Source organism: Chrysoperla carnea, chromosome 2, assembly GCF_905475395.1.
Source record: "Chrysoperla carnea chromosome 2, inChrCarn1.1, whole genome shotgun sequence".
Lineage (NCBI taxonomy): Eukaryota > Metazoa > Arthropoda > Insecta > Neuroptera > Chrysopidae > Chrysoperla > Chrysoperla carnea.
The window spans coordinates 30,402,176-30,418,640 of NC_058338.1; the positions used below are offsets into that span (position 1 = coordinate 30,402,176).

Below are 16,465 nucleotides of genomic sequence, written 5' to 3' on the forward strand. Positions count from 1 at the left end.
TAAAAAATAGCCAGAGAGTTCAGCCTGAATTGCGACAGTCTCATGAAAACTTTATGACAGACCTAAAATCTCATTGTATGAAGCCTGGTGATGGTCTCGGATTCAAGCTGTGTTTTACCATCTAAAATTTTAAACCAATTGGTTGTCGACTTTGAAAGTCATTAATTTCTTGTCGTGATAACCCCCGTGGTATTCATTGTTATATGCAAACATTATAAAGTATATTTCCGGTGACGAAAAAATTGTAAGAAACGTGATTTGCGCATCAATTTAGAAGAGTTATAAACGTAAAATACCTTTTTGCATTGATAAAAACAATAATTTTCACAATAAAATGAGAGCGAAGAATGAAATGCACCAAAGAAAACTAGGTTGAAATGGCTATATCTCGGTAAATTTTTCAGTATACCGTTTAAAAGGAAATACTTTATTTTTATTTTGTAATACTTTATTTAAAATACTAATTCGATGTAAAATTTGATTTTCTACAAAAAGTTTTCAATAAAATTTCTCGAAATTTACTATTTCACTCCTATATTCAATTTCCATCCTCTCATTTAATAACGGTTTTTTCTTCTTTAATAACACATGAACGATTCTTGCAATAAAAACCCATGATCAATAGCTTATTTAACCAACTGAGCTACTATAGCTGACTGCCTTAATTGCCTTAAACACTGCTATATTATTTATTAAATTGTAACAAAGATGTTTAGCTGAACTTAACTCAATGCATCTTAACTGATAAGACGCATGTTTTTATAATTCTTGGATTAGGAATTGTTTTTGATAAAATAAATCAGACTCTAATAAAATTATACTTATAAAATGCTCTGGTTAGTTTTTGTGTACTCAAAACAGGTTAGTGCCTATTCTATTTGTATTATTATTTTATAGGGACATTAAAATCGACAAGCGGATGACAACAAACAAACAATGGATGAATGTTATTACTAAAATTGTTTATTATTATTCTGTATAATATTTATACGTTAAGTGCATACCGTGTGTCCGCTAGCAGTAACAAAAAGTGTTATAAAATTAAACAAAGATCAGATAAATTACGATCTAGTCCCGAATCATAATTCAGTTCTATTCTCATTAAGTACCCTAACGAAATGGCGTAATTAATCATAATTATTTAACTAAATTTTATGCGACGAATACTCCTACAGATCTTCTTATATACTGTTCAAAAAAGGATCGCTGATAATATTGCAAACACAAAGGTATATACCCAGTTACTTTAGTTGTGATAAGAAGTTTAATAGTAGAGAACTTGCATTGATTTTTTTACCACAAATTCATATATAGGTTAGGCTAGGTTATATTGGCTGTCCACGAAGGACAAACTTAGGCTATAGAGCCTATTGTGATACCATATGTGTTTAACCACCTTTTACGCTGATAATTTCATTTATCAGCTCCTTAATTCTTTTCAGAGGCTGAGTGCACCAGCCCATCACGCCTTAACCGACTTAGCTAGGGTTGACATATAGGATTGATATATAAATGAAACAATAATTCATAATAATAAAATCAATTCAAGTATATTAACAATTTTTTTTAAATTAATTATTCCATTTTGTTATAAATTATTAATAAAAAAGAGTTTTACATTTTTACACCCGTGCAGGCTGTGATCCAATCGGAATCACGCTAAATTTACATTTTTCAGTTGGTTTCTATGGAAAGTTACGTTAATTAGACAAACCATTTATCATTCTGAATGTTATTTTATCATTTACCCGTACAATGGCGTTGCAAAAACGATGTGTTGACGTCACTGGCGTTTGAATTTATAGTTTAGAAAAACCATTATGTAAAATTACATGAAAAATGTAAATTTTTAAAAACAATTTTTCTTACTAATTTTTAGTAAGTATATTTTTATTTATATTCTCTTGAAGAAAATAATATTAAATAAGGTTTAAGTACAGAAGGAGCATACTTATAGACAAAGATTCTGAACGAAAGAAAGTATCTACTAAGTGAAATCATTTCTTATTTTAACTAATTGAAATGAAATCTCACTTCCGGTGAAGCGATATTGAGGAAAAGAAACTTCTGAAACAGTAAAGTAAAAATCTAATCAAAAATTAATGGCACATATTACATCCGAATTTGTTCAGATCCTGTGTAGTGTTACAATTTGTAGGGGTACATAGAATATGGGAGAATCGTCTAGATAGTCCTTCTCTCTGGATCGGTTCACTTTAATTTTTTAGTTCGTGGAATAGCTATCGTGAACGCTGGTGTTATTTATATTTAAATGTACATAATGAACTTAAAAATTTGGAAATCAGTTTTAACTTTTTCAGTCTATATTTAATCAATTTCCAATAGGCAAAAAATGCTCTTTTTCATGTAACAATGTGTACTGTAATGTACAATGTACTAAGTCAAAACTCAGTTCGACATTGGCAACCTTCCCATACATCTTCTGTGTTATTTGCTTAATAATAAATTATTATTAATGTATTTATTTTAATGAATTATTTATTTTTAATTTAGTATAATTTCCTCTATAATGGTCTTTATAATAAAATATTTTTCATTTTTCAAAGAAAAAAAAAAAAAAAAACGATCAATTAAGTGCCTGCTTTACTATTTACTTAAATACCACGTAATTTATTTTTCTTTTGCTGTTCGTTACCTGACATTTTTATTTTATAATAATACATAAAACAAACATTTTAATAAAATAAGATTTATAATACTTTATCTCATTATACATTCATTTTCCTTAAAAAAATTTTTTTTATTTAAATAATGGGAAAGTAATTAGAATAGCTATGATAACATGATAACACACGGTCAATTCCTTTTTTACTCCTTTTGTAATAAGTAAATATTAAAGAGGAAATTTTTTCTACTTAAAAATACGATAATGCGTTTTCCATGGATCTTTACGATTTAAGGTCTCCTTTTTCCAAAAATACTTTTGGTGTGTTTGTTTCCAAGTTGATTTTGTTCAATCATTTGTAGTTTTTTTCAAAAACAAAACTTTCTCAAACTGTTCATCCCAATCATTAGGAGTTGATTTTCAGAAAATAAAGCCTAAATATAATCCTTAAGAAAAAGGTTTCCCCGTACCAAATTTTATCAAAATCTGCACGGTCGTTCAGCGATGAAAGCAGAGCAGACAGACAGGTCAAAAGAAGGGTAGAGTTAGTTTCGCATTTATAACATCGATGTATACCGGTTACTCTATTTACTCGGTAAGCTCGGCAGGTAAATTACGTATCCTTCAATGAGAGTAAGCAAGGGAGGTATGTTCTGATGTGAGACTCACTCAGTGTAAATACAGAGTATCTACCAATTATTTTTTTAAAATTAAAACATTTATCTGGGAAAAAATATAATAATGTAATATAAATTTAATTCTTTTTATAGACTGTAAAGCAATGGTCTTTTCCATTATTAAAGTCATTTACAAAAAAAATAAATACTTTTTACTTGTTCAATTCAAAGCAACCCTCGAATAAATACAGAGATGAATGAATAACCAAATAAAATTATCCCCAAAAACATTATCCCCATTCCCAAACGTTACTTATCATTGAATAGAAATTAGGCATGGAAAAACGGGACTTACAGAAGTCCCTCGGATGACATTGAACCAGTGTGTTGACTATTGGATACACATACAGAGGCATTTGTTACTTTCAACCCACCGTTATTATGGTACCCGGTCTCCCCTATATCGAATAATTAATCAGTAATCAAATTACTAACCTTTGTCGTCAGCCCGAAATTCGGCTTCCAATTCCTCCCGTGTAGGTTCTTTTTCGTCATTTGCATTTGAAGGTGTTGCGTTTTTATCTCCAGCTTTCATAGTTTTACGCGTTCGATGTCCACGAAATACGGCTTGGATTTTAGTTGCTGCCTCAGCTGCTTCTTTACTATCTTTTATTAAATCTTCAAATGTGTTCCGTAATAAATTACCGGTACCAGCTTGGATTTTATGTTCTGTAATAATAAAAGATAACATTGCAATACAAAAATCTAATAAACAAACAATTTCATTTTAATGCTTATGACACATTCATTTGATTCTCTTCTGGTAGTTCGATTGCTTTAAATTTCTTGTTCATAGGCTAGTATATAAGTGGGCAACATTTCAATAGTTTCTTATGATTTAACTGCTACTATTTATAGGTATAAAGGTGTCGTTAATTTTTACGCCGCGCTATGTTGTCTACTTTAGAGTAGATTATTTTCTTATTAGCAGAAAAAAGCAGATATTCATCTTTTTCAACCTGGCGGAGCAATAGACACTTACAGTAAATTTTTCGATTTTCCTTAAACACGTAGAATCGATTGTAGGGACCAAAAAAATGATTATAATAAAATATTTACATTTAAAAGTGTTTTGACATTAAAACAACTAAACAAAAAAATTAATTTTTCTTAGTAATTTTTAGTTATGTAATAGCATTTATATAATATTGTGACAGAAAAACAGGCTATAGGAATAATATATTAGACTTAATTTCCCCATTTAGAACTGATTAAACTAGATCGAAATTCTATGTACATTTATAATTCAAATTCATTCCCTATTTTCATTCAGATTTATATGATGTTTATAATTTCGTTAACATTTTCACTAGAATATTTTATTTCAAGTGTTGTAAATATTATATAAAAATAAGATTACGAGATTATATTACCGTTTCAAGTAAAAAGAAAATGAAATACATAAATAAATTATTTACTAACATAAAAAGATTTACTAAAAAAAAACGAAAGACGACTCAACGTTTCTATCTACGTTTTGTCATATCACAATGCTAATTAGAGAATGTGACACGCAAAACTGATCAAAAGTTAAAAATAAAAAGCTTCTCATATATCATAAAGAATATCCTATCTATCTTTTAGTTTTCGACTGTCGAATCGATTTACAGGAATAATAACTTTATTCCGTCTTAATCGACAACTTTCCAGTCTTAATTGGATTTTATTGTTAGAAATAAATTAAAAATTTCATAATTGCTCGTACCACAAGTCGTACCACCTTTTGCCCATTATCTTCCTAGCTCATTTCACACCTGTTTCCATTCCCATAACATCTATTTTTAAGACAGGTATAAAAACTTGCATTTTACATAGCTTTAGTTTAGGAAGTATAATTACAAACCAAATCTACCAAAATTTTCTATAACAAATAAAAATGTTTTTGGCGAATTTTCCCTAACAATTATATTTTCCTATGCATCGTAGAAAACAACCATATCTTTAAAAGACCCATTCGTCCATTGAGTACACTGTAAAAAAGTACTGAATAAAAAATAAATATTTGATTACTGAAAAATGACCTTTAACTAGGGAAATATTCATTTGCAACATAGTAGGTATTCTTTTTATTGCACAGTGAACATTAATTGAATCGTTTCAAACATTGTAGTCGCCTCCATACAAAAACTCCGAAATGAATCGAAATATTCTCTCGGGATAAAAATTTACCACTACAAAACTGTGCTTTTGTGATATTTTTGTAGAGCACACTATACATGCCATAAATATTAAATAATTTATAGGATATAAACTTTAGGTATTAATAAATCAAATTATTAAATATTTAAATTGTAAATATTCACGAACCAATCAATACTTTTACAAATTTGTGAATTGCGTATTAAAATGTGTGTATTTCTTATGTTCTCGGAATTCCTCGTATATATTTTACCAATAAGTAAATATTTTTGCTGCTTATATAACCTTTCATTAAAGGTTATAAACTATGATAATGCTTTTTGGAAATTGTTATAACATAATTTATTTAATATCTATATTGTGATATGTGTAACATATTTTAAGTAGTTAACCTCTGAAATTCATGATTTTCCGTAAACTATTTAGTGTACGAAAATTTAATGTCAATCATTGAATAAATTACAAGCTATGAGAGTAATCGAGTTTTACCTAGAGTATGTTGTTTGCTGTTAACTTTAATTAAAATACTATTCATTCTCTACCTTCTGCGTCAATGTAATAGATATTTAGCAAAATTGATTACTTCGTTTTAAATTTAATAAAACTTTTCAGTTCTTTTTTTCCTAAACTGTACGGTTTGCGGAAAAATGTTACTTTTTTAATCAATGACAACTTTCTTATTTAAAGTGTTCAGCTATCGATTATCAGTTATGAAGTAGAGAGAGCTTGAAAACATAGGTCTTGATAAAACTTATTTTTCGAGTTTCAAGCATATGTCAACTTAAAAAAGCTACCCTGTGTTTTATTTAAATTATAAATTCTGGCTCCGGGCGGTTGCCAGACTGTACTCAGATATTGACCTAGTTTCCTTTAGAATGAACTTTAAAGCTGTAGCAGCCAGCCTACTTGAGTTTTATTTTTAGTGAAGAAAAACTTCAGGTAATACTTTTACACTAAAGTAAAATAAAAAGTTTGGAATGGTAATTTAAGTAACTTTTCATACAGCAATAAATGAAGATGAGGTAGATGTAATATGCCATTTTATTTATTTAAAATGCTTCTCTCAATGTAGACATAAACGTTACATAGCACAATTGTTCATAAAAGAAAATGAATATTACACCTTTGAGAAAGTACATGTAACATGGTTTGAATATTACAGTAGCCAATAAAAGCTCATTGAATTGGAAATGGCATAAACTAAAAATACTATTCACAATTCATTCGTCTGTACTAAGTTTAGTTTATGTTACTTGCTATTTATCTGATAATAAACTCCTAGCTTGAATTTAAGCTCAATTCTATACGTCGTCAAGTTTGCAACACACCGTTCTGCATATTGAATTTCAATAATCAATAGATATTAAATATTTCAGATTTGAAAATTTACAGGTTTGATTTTTTTTTTGTATGTTTTTTTACTTACTTCCTTTCAACGGAACTTTGAATCAACATGATAGATTATAATCACAAAGAGTCAAAGAGTGATGTGGGCTACATTTTATATCGGGAAATTAATATCAATCTTTTGTTATAGTTCTGTAAGTGATATAAAAATTTTATTAAAGTTTGGCCACTACATAAGCTATAAAAATAAAAATTATGGGGTGGTCACAATTATGAACTTTTCTCGGGCGGTCACAATTATGTACTTTTTATTTTAGATTATAGCCCATAAAATTTTTTATTATTAGACAAATTCAACGATACACCACTTTTTAAAATCGGCCGACAAAATGTTTTTGTCCAGCTTTTCATTAAAAAAATGTAAATTGAAGATGTTTTTCGGGGACAAACTTTTATTGCACTAAAAAGTAAAAAATAAAATTTTTATGGATTACTCATACATTAATATTTGTAAATTTCAGCTCCTTAGGAATCCGGCAAGTGGGTCATAAAAACAATGGAAAGGTGAAATCTAATAAAAGCTTGTAACTGCCGCCGCGCATTGTTGTGAGTTATGTTACATAAGTTATGGAGTGTAGAGGTAAGGGAGCACACTCTCTGTGTTAAAACAGTGACCCTCAAATTATATTAAATTAAGATGGCATTCGTGTTCCAGAGGACCATGCATGCATACACATACAGTTCAGTTCAGATCATACAGACCTCTATACGAGCGCCATTCTAGCCCTTTTATTAAATGCTATTTTGTGGACACTTGTTGAGTTAAACAGCCATCCATAAGAGATTGTGCTTCTTTACCTCTACACTCCGTAACATAAATGTAACATTCACATGTCTATTATCACATCTCTATATGTAAAAATTGAATTAGAGTAGCATTTTATAGAGGAATCATATTTTAAAACATTGTCATAACATATGCTCACGAAGTATGTAAAAACGAATTACCTACGTTGAAACATTATTTGCATTTGTTCAACTAGAAGAATAGATTTGTCTATTTGAATTACTTCTATATTAATGCGTCATGCAACATAGACATTACACCAAGTTTTTTTTTGTTACCCAGTGTGAACACTTTTACACAGTGCTAGGTTTAGGCTTTAAAATTTTAAAAGCGTAATAATTCAAGAGCTGTCCGAATTTTTTCAATAATATGTATATGATTGAATTTACTTTTTAATTTGCCGCATTAAATTTACAGATTAAAATTCAGCAAAATTGATAAGCTAAGTTCAAAAAAATGAATACTTTTTGTGCATCTCCGCACAAATAGTGAATCTTTTGGGTTCAACACTATTTATTTATCTACTATAATGCTTAAATTTTTGTTGAAAGCTTCAACCAAACTGAGAAGTAGAAGTGAATCGTAAATGGTTACAATTACTTTTAAAAAAACTAACAAAACTGAATTTTTCTTTTAACGTGTTGAAGACAATCTTAAAGCAAAGAAAAGTACTTATTTTACGTTTTTTATTATGTTTTAAATAAAGAACATTTTCTCAACTAAGTTTCAGGGTTCCGTTCTGAAATGGAACAACTTTTCGTGTGTGGTAGTATCTGTTAATTATTACTAGAGAAAAATTAATTTTTGATTATTTATCCAATCTTTTTTTAAATGACCGTGAGAAATATTTGTGGGATATATAAAATTTCTCAGATTTAAATATAATATTATTATTATTAGCATTTTCATTCTGCCAAATAAAACCTGATGGCGGGGCCGGTTTTGGATGTTTGTTTATCAACTTAACAACAGCACCATCAAATATTAAAGAATGAAACAGATTGATGTCGAAAAAAAGAAGCTTCAGATTTACCATTTTACCATGTATACAAAAAGCGATATGAATAAGATCGAGCATCATTTTATTTATTTTTGTTAGGTTTAACTATATTTCTATTTTTTTGGAGTATTCAACAAATCAAGCCTTTGTAAAATCAAAAAGTTAGCTTGTTAAGAAATTTCCTAATACCTTTTGCGAATACGGCACCTTTAATATCAAAGTTAAACTCATACATGACAAGCTTTTTTTTGTTAAATGTTTTAAGTATATAAATATTTATCTTACAAATAAAACTAAAAAATAATAAACTATGTTACATTATAAAACATATTTTTTCTAAACTTTTTCATACAAACTATAAATTGATTTTCTTTTTTCTTTTGAAACATCCTGTTTATACTTCTTCTCTTTTTCTTTTATTATTTATATTTGAACATTTTTTAAGTGAATAATGAAGAATATTCCTATATATTATAAATGTGAAAGTAAGGATGTTTGTTTGTTTGTTTGTTACACTTTCACGCAAAAACTAGCCAATGGTTTTTAATGAAACTGAACAGCAGCTCATACATCAGAATAACACATGAGCTATAATTTATAAAGATATATTTAAAAAAAAATTAAATTTCATCTAACATTTATCATAGATGGACCAGATCTATCATTTTGAACCATAAATTAAAGATTTCTGTAAAAATTTAAAATAGTAAATGTCAAACAATTCAAGGCCATCTTTTCTGATATACTCACTGGATTATGACCATTTTACAATTCAAAAAATTGAAAACTGTACACATCTTTTATCTGCGCAAAACAATCCCTTCAAGTATTATGGAAAGGAGATTAGTGAGATCAAGAGAGGTGGAGGCTATAAAACGGTGCTTTTTACTTTTAAGCCCAGTGAAGCGGGCGGGTATCAAGCTGGTATATGTATATATTAAGAAATGTTGGAACTTGCATATAGAAAAGCTTTTATTTAATTAAATTTTTGTATACATATTAATATTTTTTGTTATATTTTTTTTTTTTTTAGAGAAAAAAAAAAAATTCAAGAAAAAAAATTTGGTGTGAATGAACGTTGACCTCCATATAAAAATTACATATTAAAATAGTTAAAAATATAACGGACGTTAAATTCAATTAGAAAATAATTCACGTAGGGAATATTAAAGAAACTCAAAGAACAAGATTCAATATGATGTCCCCTATCAAACTCTACAATTTTTGTTTATTTATTTTTTCGTTAACTACAAAATGAGCTATTAGCCATTTTAGATGAAAATGACCTAACCTGTATGAATTTTCAGTAAGGGTATTTTTATTTTAATCAGTACTTATTTTAAAGAGACTCAACGTTTCGTCTATTTTCGTGTACTCGTCCCAAATATTTTTTAATCATTTGATCTCGATTTCCTCATTATACGATGACAGATTTCAGTCTCGCGTGAAGCCCTCTTAATCTTAAGCTATTTCATTTTATTCAAAATGTGATTGGTATAAATTTATCATACAAATTCCTGAAACTAGTGATAACAAGGTAAAATTAAACCCAAATTTAAGCAAAAAGTGGCGATAAATTTGACCGTGCTCTGTAGGTATACTTCTTCGTTAATTTACACCAGAATGAATTTATTTTAAAATAAGATTATCCAAACTTGTTTTGCATTTATTGAAAACCAGTGTCATTTGAAACTAAATTCTATTTAGTACATAGAAGTAAAATTCCTATTTATAAAACCATATTTCTTCATTTAACTTGCGTTCAATAAAATTGCAACACCCGATTTATGGAAGACAATATCTTGGCGCTCAAATTGATTCTTTTATTGCAGATATATTTGGTGACACTTCAAGTGACTACACACATTAAAAAATCTGTATTTTTTCAATTTCATCCGACTTCCATTAAATATATATAAAATTTTTAAGTGTCGCAATTTTATTGAACGCAAGTATACTTAAGAGAGCGAAGCCGAGTTCACAATAACAATAACAATAACAATAATTAGATTTTAGTGATGTTAATAATTGGTAACATAATAATCATAATATAAACTTATGCTTATGTTTATGTTTGTATATAACATAAAATTTGATTATTGTTTTGGTTACATGACCGTTTATGTTTGTTTAAACTTTAGATTATACCTACGTTTTATAGTCTGGTATTAGCACCAGAAAATAGGTTGGGACTTCCATCGAAACTCACATTAACTGGATTTCTTCAAACAATAATTCATGCCAATTCATAAATAATGATTTTCATATTTATAACAATATAAAATTTAAAGTCAATGTTAATACTGCACTCTGTTAAATGTTACATAAAAATTAAATAAATAGTTATTTTTCGAAGTAAACATGAATCCCGTCGCATATTTTGAGCTAAATTCCGGTCTACTCTGGACTAGAATATTCGTTTATGATATTAGTACCATATTCACAGACAAAATTAAACTATAAAAGAATTCTTTAAAAAGAATACATTTTTAAATTCAATGGTAATATTATAATAATAATGTTTATAGTATAAATGAAGATATTAAAGTAAAAAAAAGTGCACAGCCAAAAAAAAGTAACACATTGTTGCTCAAAAACATTTTAAATAATGATAATCCTTATATTTTATAAAAATTAATTTTGTGTTTTGATATCGTGATTAATCACTAGAATCTTTTATCCAACCGATTTATTCTTAGTGGACAAGAGCCTATTCCCGATTACCGACAGCGTGACAATAGAATCACGATTACATATTCGCAATTTTCTATCGATATAGATGTTTGTTTAATTATCTACAAAAATCATGCATTTCTATCATCTTACTCGATCTAACTCTACGACGTTGAGTGTTTTTATATAAATATAAAATATAATTACTAGACAGATATTAATTAACAAAAGAAGCGTAAAATTATATTTCATTCTCTCCAATTAAGTAACCACTCTCTTAAACCATATTTATATAAAGTTTATAACAGAGTAAACACATAAATAAGCTTAGGGTTTTGTGTATGGTAGCATGATAATGGAAGTAACTTTTAATTACATGCAACCTAATACATTTACGAGTAACTTTTTAGCTATAAACAGTGAAAATTGTAAACAATGTTTAAAAATAGAAAAAAAATAAAGGAGGTGAGTATTGATTTGAAAATATGTATTATAAAATAAATTAATTTATAGTTAACAAAAGGATACAGTAATGTACTTTATACATACCTACTCGTATCAATCATTTAATAAAATAAAGTTCAAAAACTAAATCTGTATCGACCACAAAATGATGTTCTAAATCAGGCATGGGCGAGTTATTTTAAGTCAAAGTTACCATTGTTATAACTTTATTGTGTGCCTTAAACTTTATTGTGTGCCTCTTTATCCAAGTCCGCATTGCTCAGAGAAGAAGGATGCGAGACGGGTTTACGACTCGTCTACCTATCTCAGTTTCTCTTATAGTAATGAGATAGGTAGAAAAAAATATTGTCTCTCTGTCTTACTCGTATTTTAGATACAGAAGTATGAGTGTCTTATCTAAGCCACGTTCGTAATGCCCTGCTCTAAATAACGCTAAATAGGCTCATTGCCTGCATTAATAAAAAACAATTTTGTCCTGATTGGCAGACCTTTCTAGTACAAAGTCACAAAGGTACATCTTGGAGCAGAATGGCAAGCAAATTCAGTCTTACGATGGAAACGACACGTATATCTAAACCCTTTGGAGATTATTAAATCGCAATAGGAAATGGAAATATAAATTAAGAAATGTTTCCAATATAAGTCAATTCGCCATTTTCTTCAACAATATTTTCGATATTTTTCCTAATACCTTTTTTGTGTAATAAAACATTTTATTTAAAAAAAAAAATATTTTTTATATAAATTTTTTGGAAATTAAACAATTCGTATTTTATAAATTCACATTTTATGCATAGCCAAAAGCAAATTTTTTCAATGAATTCAGTCGGAGAAAAAAAAAGATAAACGTCTACTTGCTTTCAAAAACAAGTATTAAAAATATACCTAAAATATTATTTTATTTATTTTATACATGTTTTCAATTATTTACTTACCCTACTTACATTAGCGGTGTAGGTATGAGAGTAGAATGTACCTCTCTACCTATCATAAAAAATCAAAATTTACTCTTAGGGATTTTCTTTTTGACGTCAGAGAAAAAAAATGTAAAATAATTCTACGTCTTTGCAAATAAAATAGAGATTTTATGCTATTTTTTATATTTTAATGTTAAGAAATATGTTTAACAGAAAACTTCATCTGACTTTCATGGCAAATGTTTTATTTTAGCTTATTATAGTAGATAAGCTTATTATAAGATACCTCTCTGGCTATCTGAAATTGAGGACCAATCTCTAAATGTTGTTATATAATTTTTGTCGTCCCTTATATACGAACATATTCGAACCTTAATTGACGATTTCATTTAATGCTATCATTATTTTTAAAATTTTTTATAAAATCTAAAATCTTACATACACAAAAAATAAAATTCGCTCTCGAGTCCATAGTAATTAAATTCCCAAAGACCAAAAGCTATCGATTGATATGTCCTTGGAATCCGTCAGATTTATTGTGTTTGCGCATTGAGTCAATGCAGTTTAAAATTTTTCTTGGCACCTTACATAAAACAAAACCGTAATTATGACGTTAAAAAGCAGGTTTTCCACTGTTCATGTCGGGAGGTTCTAACTATTAATTAAAGTAGGTAATGGTGAAAATGGATAAGATATTTTGATGATAACATTAGTAGGTGAAATAATCGACCTTTAAAGTATTATTTCAAATGACTTGAGATCTTTTTAATATGTTATAAATAATTGTATACTAAAATTTTTGTAGAATTACTAATTCAAATTTTGTGTGCAAAATAGTTTCCATTGTAAATAACAAGTGGTTAGTGGACTGGTTACAAAACTAGTTTCCAACTGATTCTACAGCTAAATCATGTGGAAGTGGGCTTTGTTGAGTTTTTAACTTTTTAATGCAGCTTTTAGTGAAAGATATAACGAAAAATTAAGTTGATGTAAAGGTTACATAAAGTAAGTTTAATAAAAGCTCAGTTGAGAAAATATATTGACAGAGACAATTGCCAAAAAGTATTATTCTATCTTTTTTTTTTTTTTAAATTGCATGGTTTTAAGATGATTTCTAACAAATATTCTCTTTATAATAACGCCTTTTATTTTGTGTACAATAATAACGTGGTAAAATATATGCTACAAGCTGGCGTCGTATAACTGTAAACAATTAACTTTATGAATGTAAAAAAAAAATGTAAAAGCTAATGAGAATTTATTATGGTATGCTTTCATCTTAAACCTCTACAGTTACGTTGTTACTATTACCTAACCATAACATATGAAAATAATACTTTTAAACCATGTGTTTCTTATCATTTTGATAAAATAAAATATTTATTTTCATTTTTTTTTTTTTTACTTGGGATAATAATCATAAGAAAATAATATATTTTGACAATATATAATAATATAATAATATGGTGATTTTTTTACGTCGATCCAAACGAAAAAATACTATATCATATAAATTTCGTACAAGTAAAGCCTAATACAAGTATATAAAACTAAGCTACGAGCTTTAAGGTCCAATCGGAACCTAAAGAAGAATCGCATATTTCAATAAATTATTTTTAAAATATGTTCTCTTAATACTAATTGAATAACTTTTTTCTTTTCACTTTTCTACGAAACTTGTTGTTGTTTTAAGTAGAGTACGGGAATTCCGCAGTGGTCGAACGTGTTATTTATTTATGTATTAATTTTTATTAAGTATTCAGTTACGATTCAATTTTTCAAGGAGTTTAATAACAGTTGAGTAATGAAATACACCCGAGGCCAAAATAGTTCTATAATTTTCAGTTCAAATATTCGCAAATTAGTGAAAAATTATCGAATTTGAAACTTTTTACAGTTTAACGATCTTCATGTGGCGTAATGAACTACCGAAAAAAAAATTGTAGTCTGTTCAGAATAGGCGAATTTTATCAGCAGACAGGACAAGGTCAAGAAAGGACAAGGGTGAAAATAGATCGGACACATATATTTAGGAAAGCCAAAATAATTTTGGAAAAAGAAGAAAGAACATTTGACCTAGTGTCGCCTATGCAAAAAACGAAATTCTTCATAAATTATTCTTAGCTCATACTCTTATTTTCTCAAAACTGTTTCAGTTTTTTTCAAAAAAAGGCTTTGTATTCCTTTTATTTGCGATACACCGTTACTAATCTAAGCGTAAAGACCTCAATTTGTTTATTTATCTGCAGGTAAAAGATCATATTTTTCGAAAATTTCTGTTATATTTCAAGAGAGTTTATTGTACCCCGTGAAGAACGTTGAGTTATGAAATTTTTCTTCCCAGTAGAAACTTCAAGGTTTAAAACGTATACAAAAAATTTCAAATACGATAAATTTTCCCGAAGTTACGTTATTTGAAGTTTAGTTAAATCTTATGTCATTTCATTTACCACCACTTACCCCACTAATTTCGTTGTTTTAAATTTTTTTACGTCATGTAAGTAAAGGAAAATCCCTCTTATATTCCCATATAAAACATACGAATAATTTGCCATCACTCTGTATAATTGTGCAAAATTTCAAATCGATATTCCTATAAATAACGAAAATATGAGGGTGTCTGCATCTTAAATGTGACACACTGTATACATCGTATAATAAACAAAGTAAATAAAACACAGCGGATACACGTTTCTAGTAAATAAAAAGCAAAGTTTTTTTAAAAATATTGATATAATAAATTTTATAAATTGTACAGAAAATAATAAAGTATAAACGGATACATATTATATACCTGTATAGAAGATATTTGATGAAAGATAGTATTATTTAATCGACCGTTAACCACACATAACAATTTTCACAGTTTCACATATAGGAAAGTTTACAAGTTTACAACATACAGTTAGGTTAGGATATATTGGCTGTCTACGAAGGACACACTTAGGCTATAGAGCCCATTGTCATACCATATATGTGTTTTACCACCTTTCCGCTGATAATTTCATTTATCAGCACCTCAATTTTAGAGGCTGAGTGCACCTCCTTCATGTATATAACATGCACTATACCAATTTTGTTGCGACGGCGGAAATCGAACTCGGTACCCTAAGCACTGTGTTGGTCTAATTTAAGTAGGTCGGTCTTTTAATTCTGACTAAAAATAAGTAATATTTAGCAAAGATATAAATTCGAATCAATTAAATCCTACAATTAGGCTCGAAAACACACTTTAAAGTGAAAAAAGTTGGTCTCGATAAAACAACTGATATATAGTAAAGAATATTCGAAAAAAACGGCCTACGAGATAAAAGATTTTTTAAAGCGTACTGGCTTTTATTAGTTATTTTTGTGTATTTCATTCCACAATGTGAGTTGGTTTTTATATTAGCAAGGCGGGATTTCCGCTAAATGAGAAAGCTTTCAGAATCGCTTTTGTCAGTTGGGAATCGCTCTATTCTTGAAACTAGAAATATTTAAGATTTTGACACAATTGTTAGAAGCAAACTTTGCTTCTTGTTCTTTTTGTGTTTTTTCTTAAATAATATGTTTCATCTCTAAAATGCATTTGGCCGATCAGTTCTTCGAAAAAACATATTGCTCAATCTTCAGATCCACAGTGATCGATCGAGAGTAGATTAAGTTGTCAATTGGTTAGAGAGCTGATTGAAAATCTAATTATATTCTTTCTTGGAATTATTTTGAAAAAAATTGTTCAATCCTCTTACCCAATTTGGTGGAATCGTTGAGGTGCACAAAGTTTAGAAAACTGAG

The 16,465-nt window shown here is 28.2% G+C and overlaps 1 protein-coding gene across 1 annotated transcript in view; it reads right to left on the reverse strand.

The window, feature by feature from the left end:
- The window catches only part of LOC123292438 (neuromodulin), a 196,126-nt gene that overhangs the window by 53,818 nt on the left and 125,843 nt on the right, over positions 1-16,465 (reverse strand). Inside the window, exon 2 of the mRNA XM_044873096.1 lies at positions 3,739-3,972. Coding sequence (XP_044729031.1) covers positions 3,739-3,972 — 234 coding nt within the window. The remainder of the gene's footprint in view (positions 1-3,738; positions 3,973-16,465) is intronic.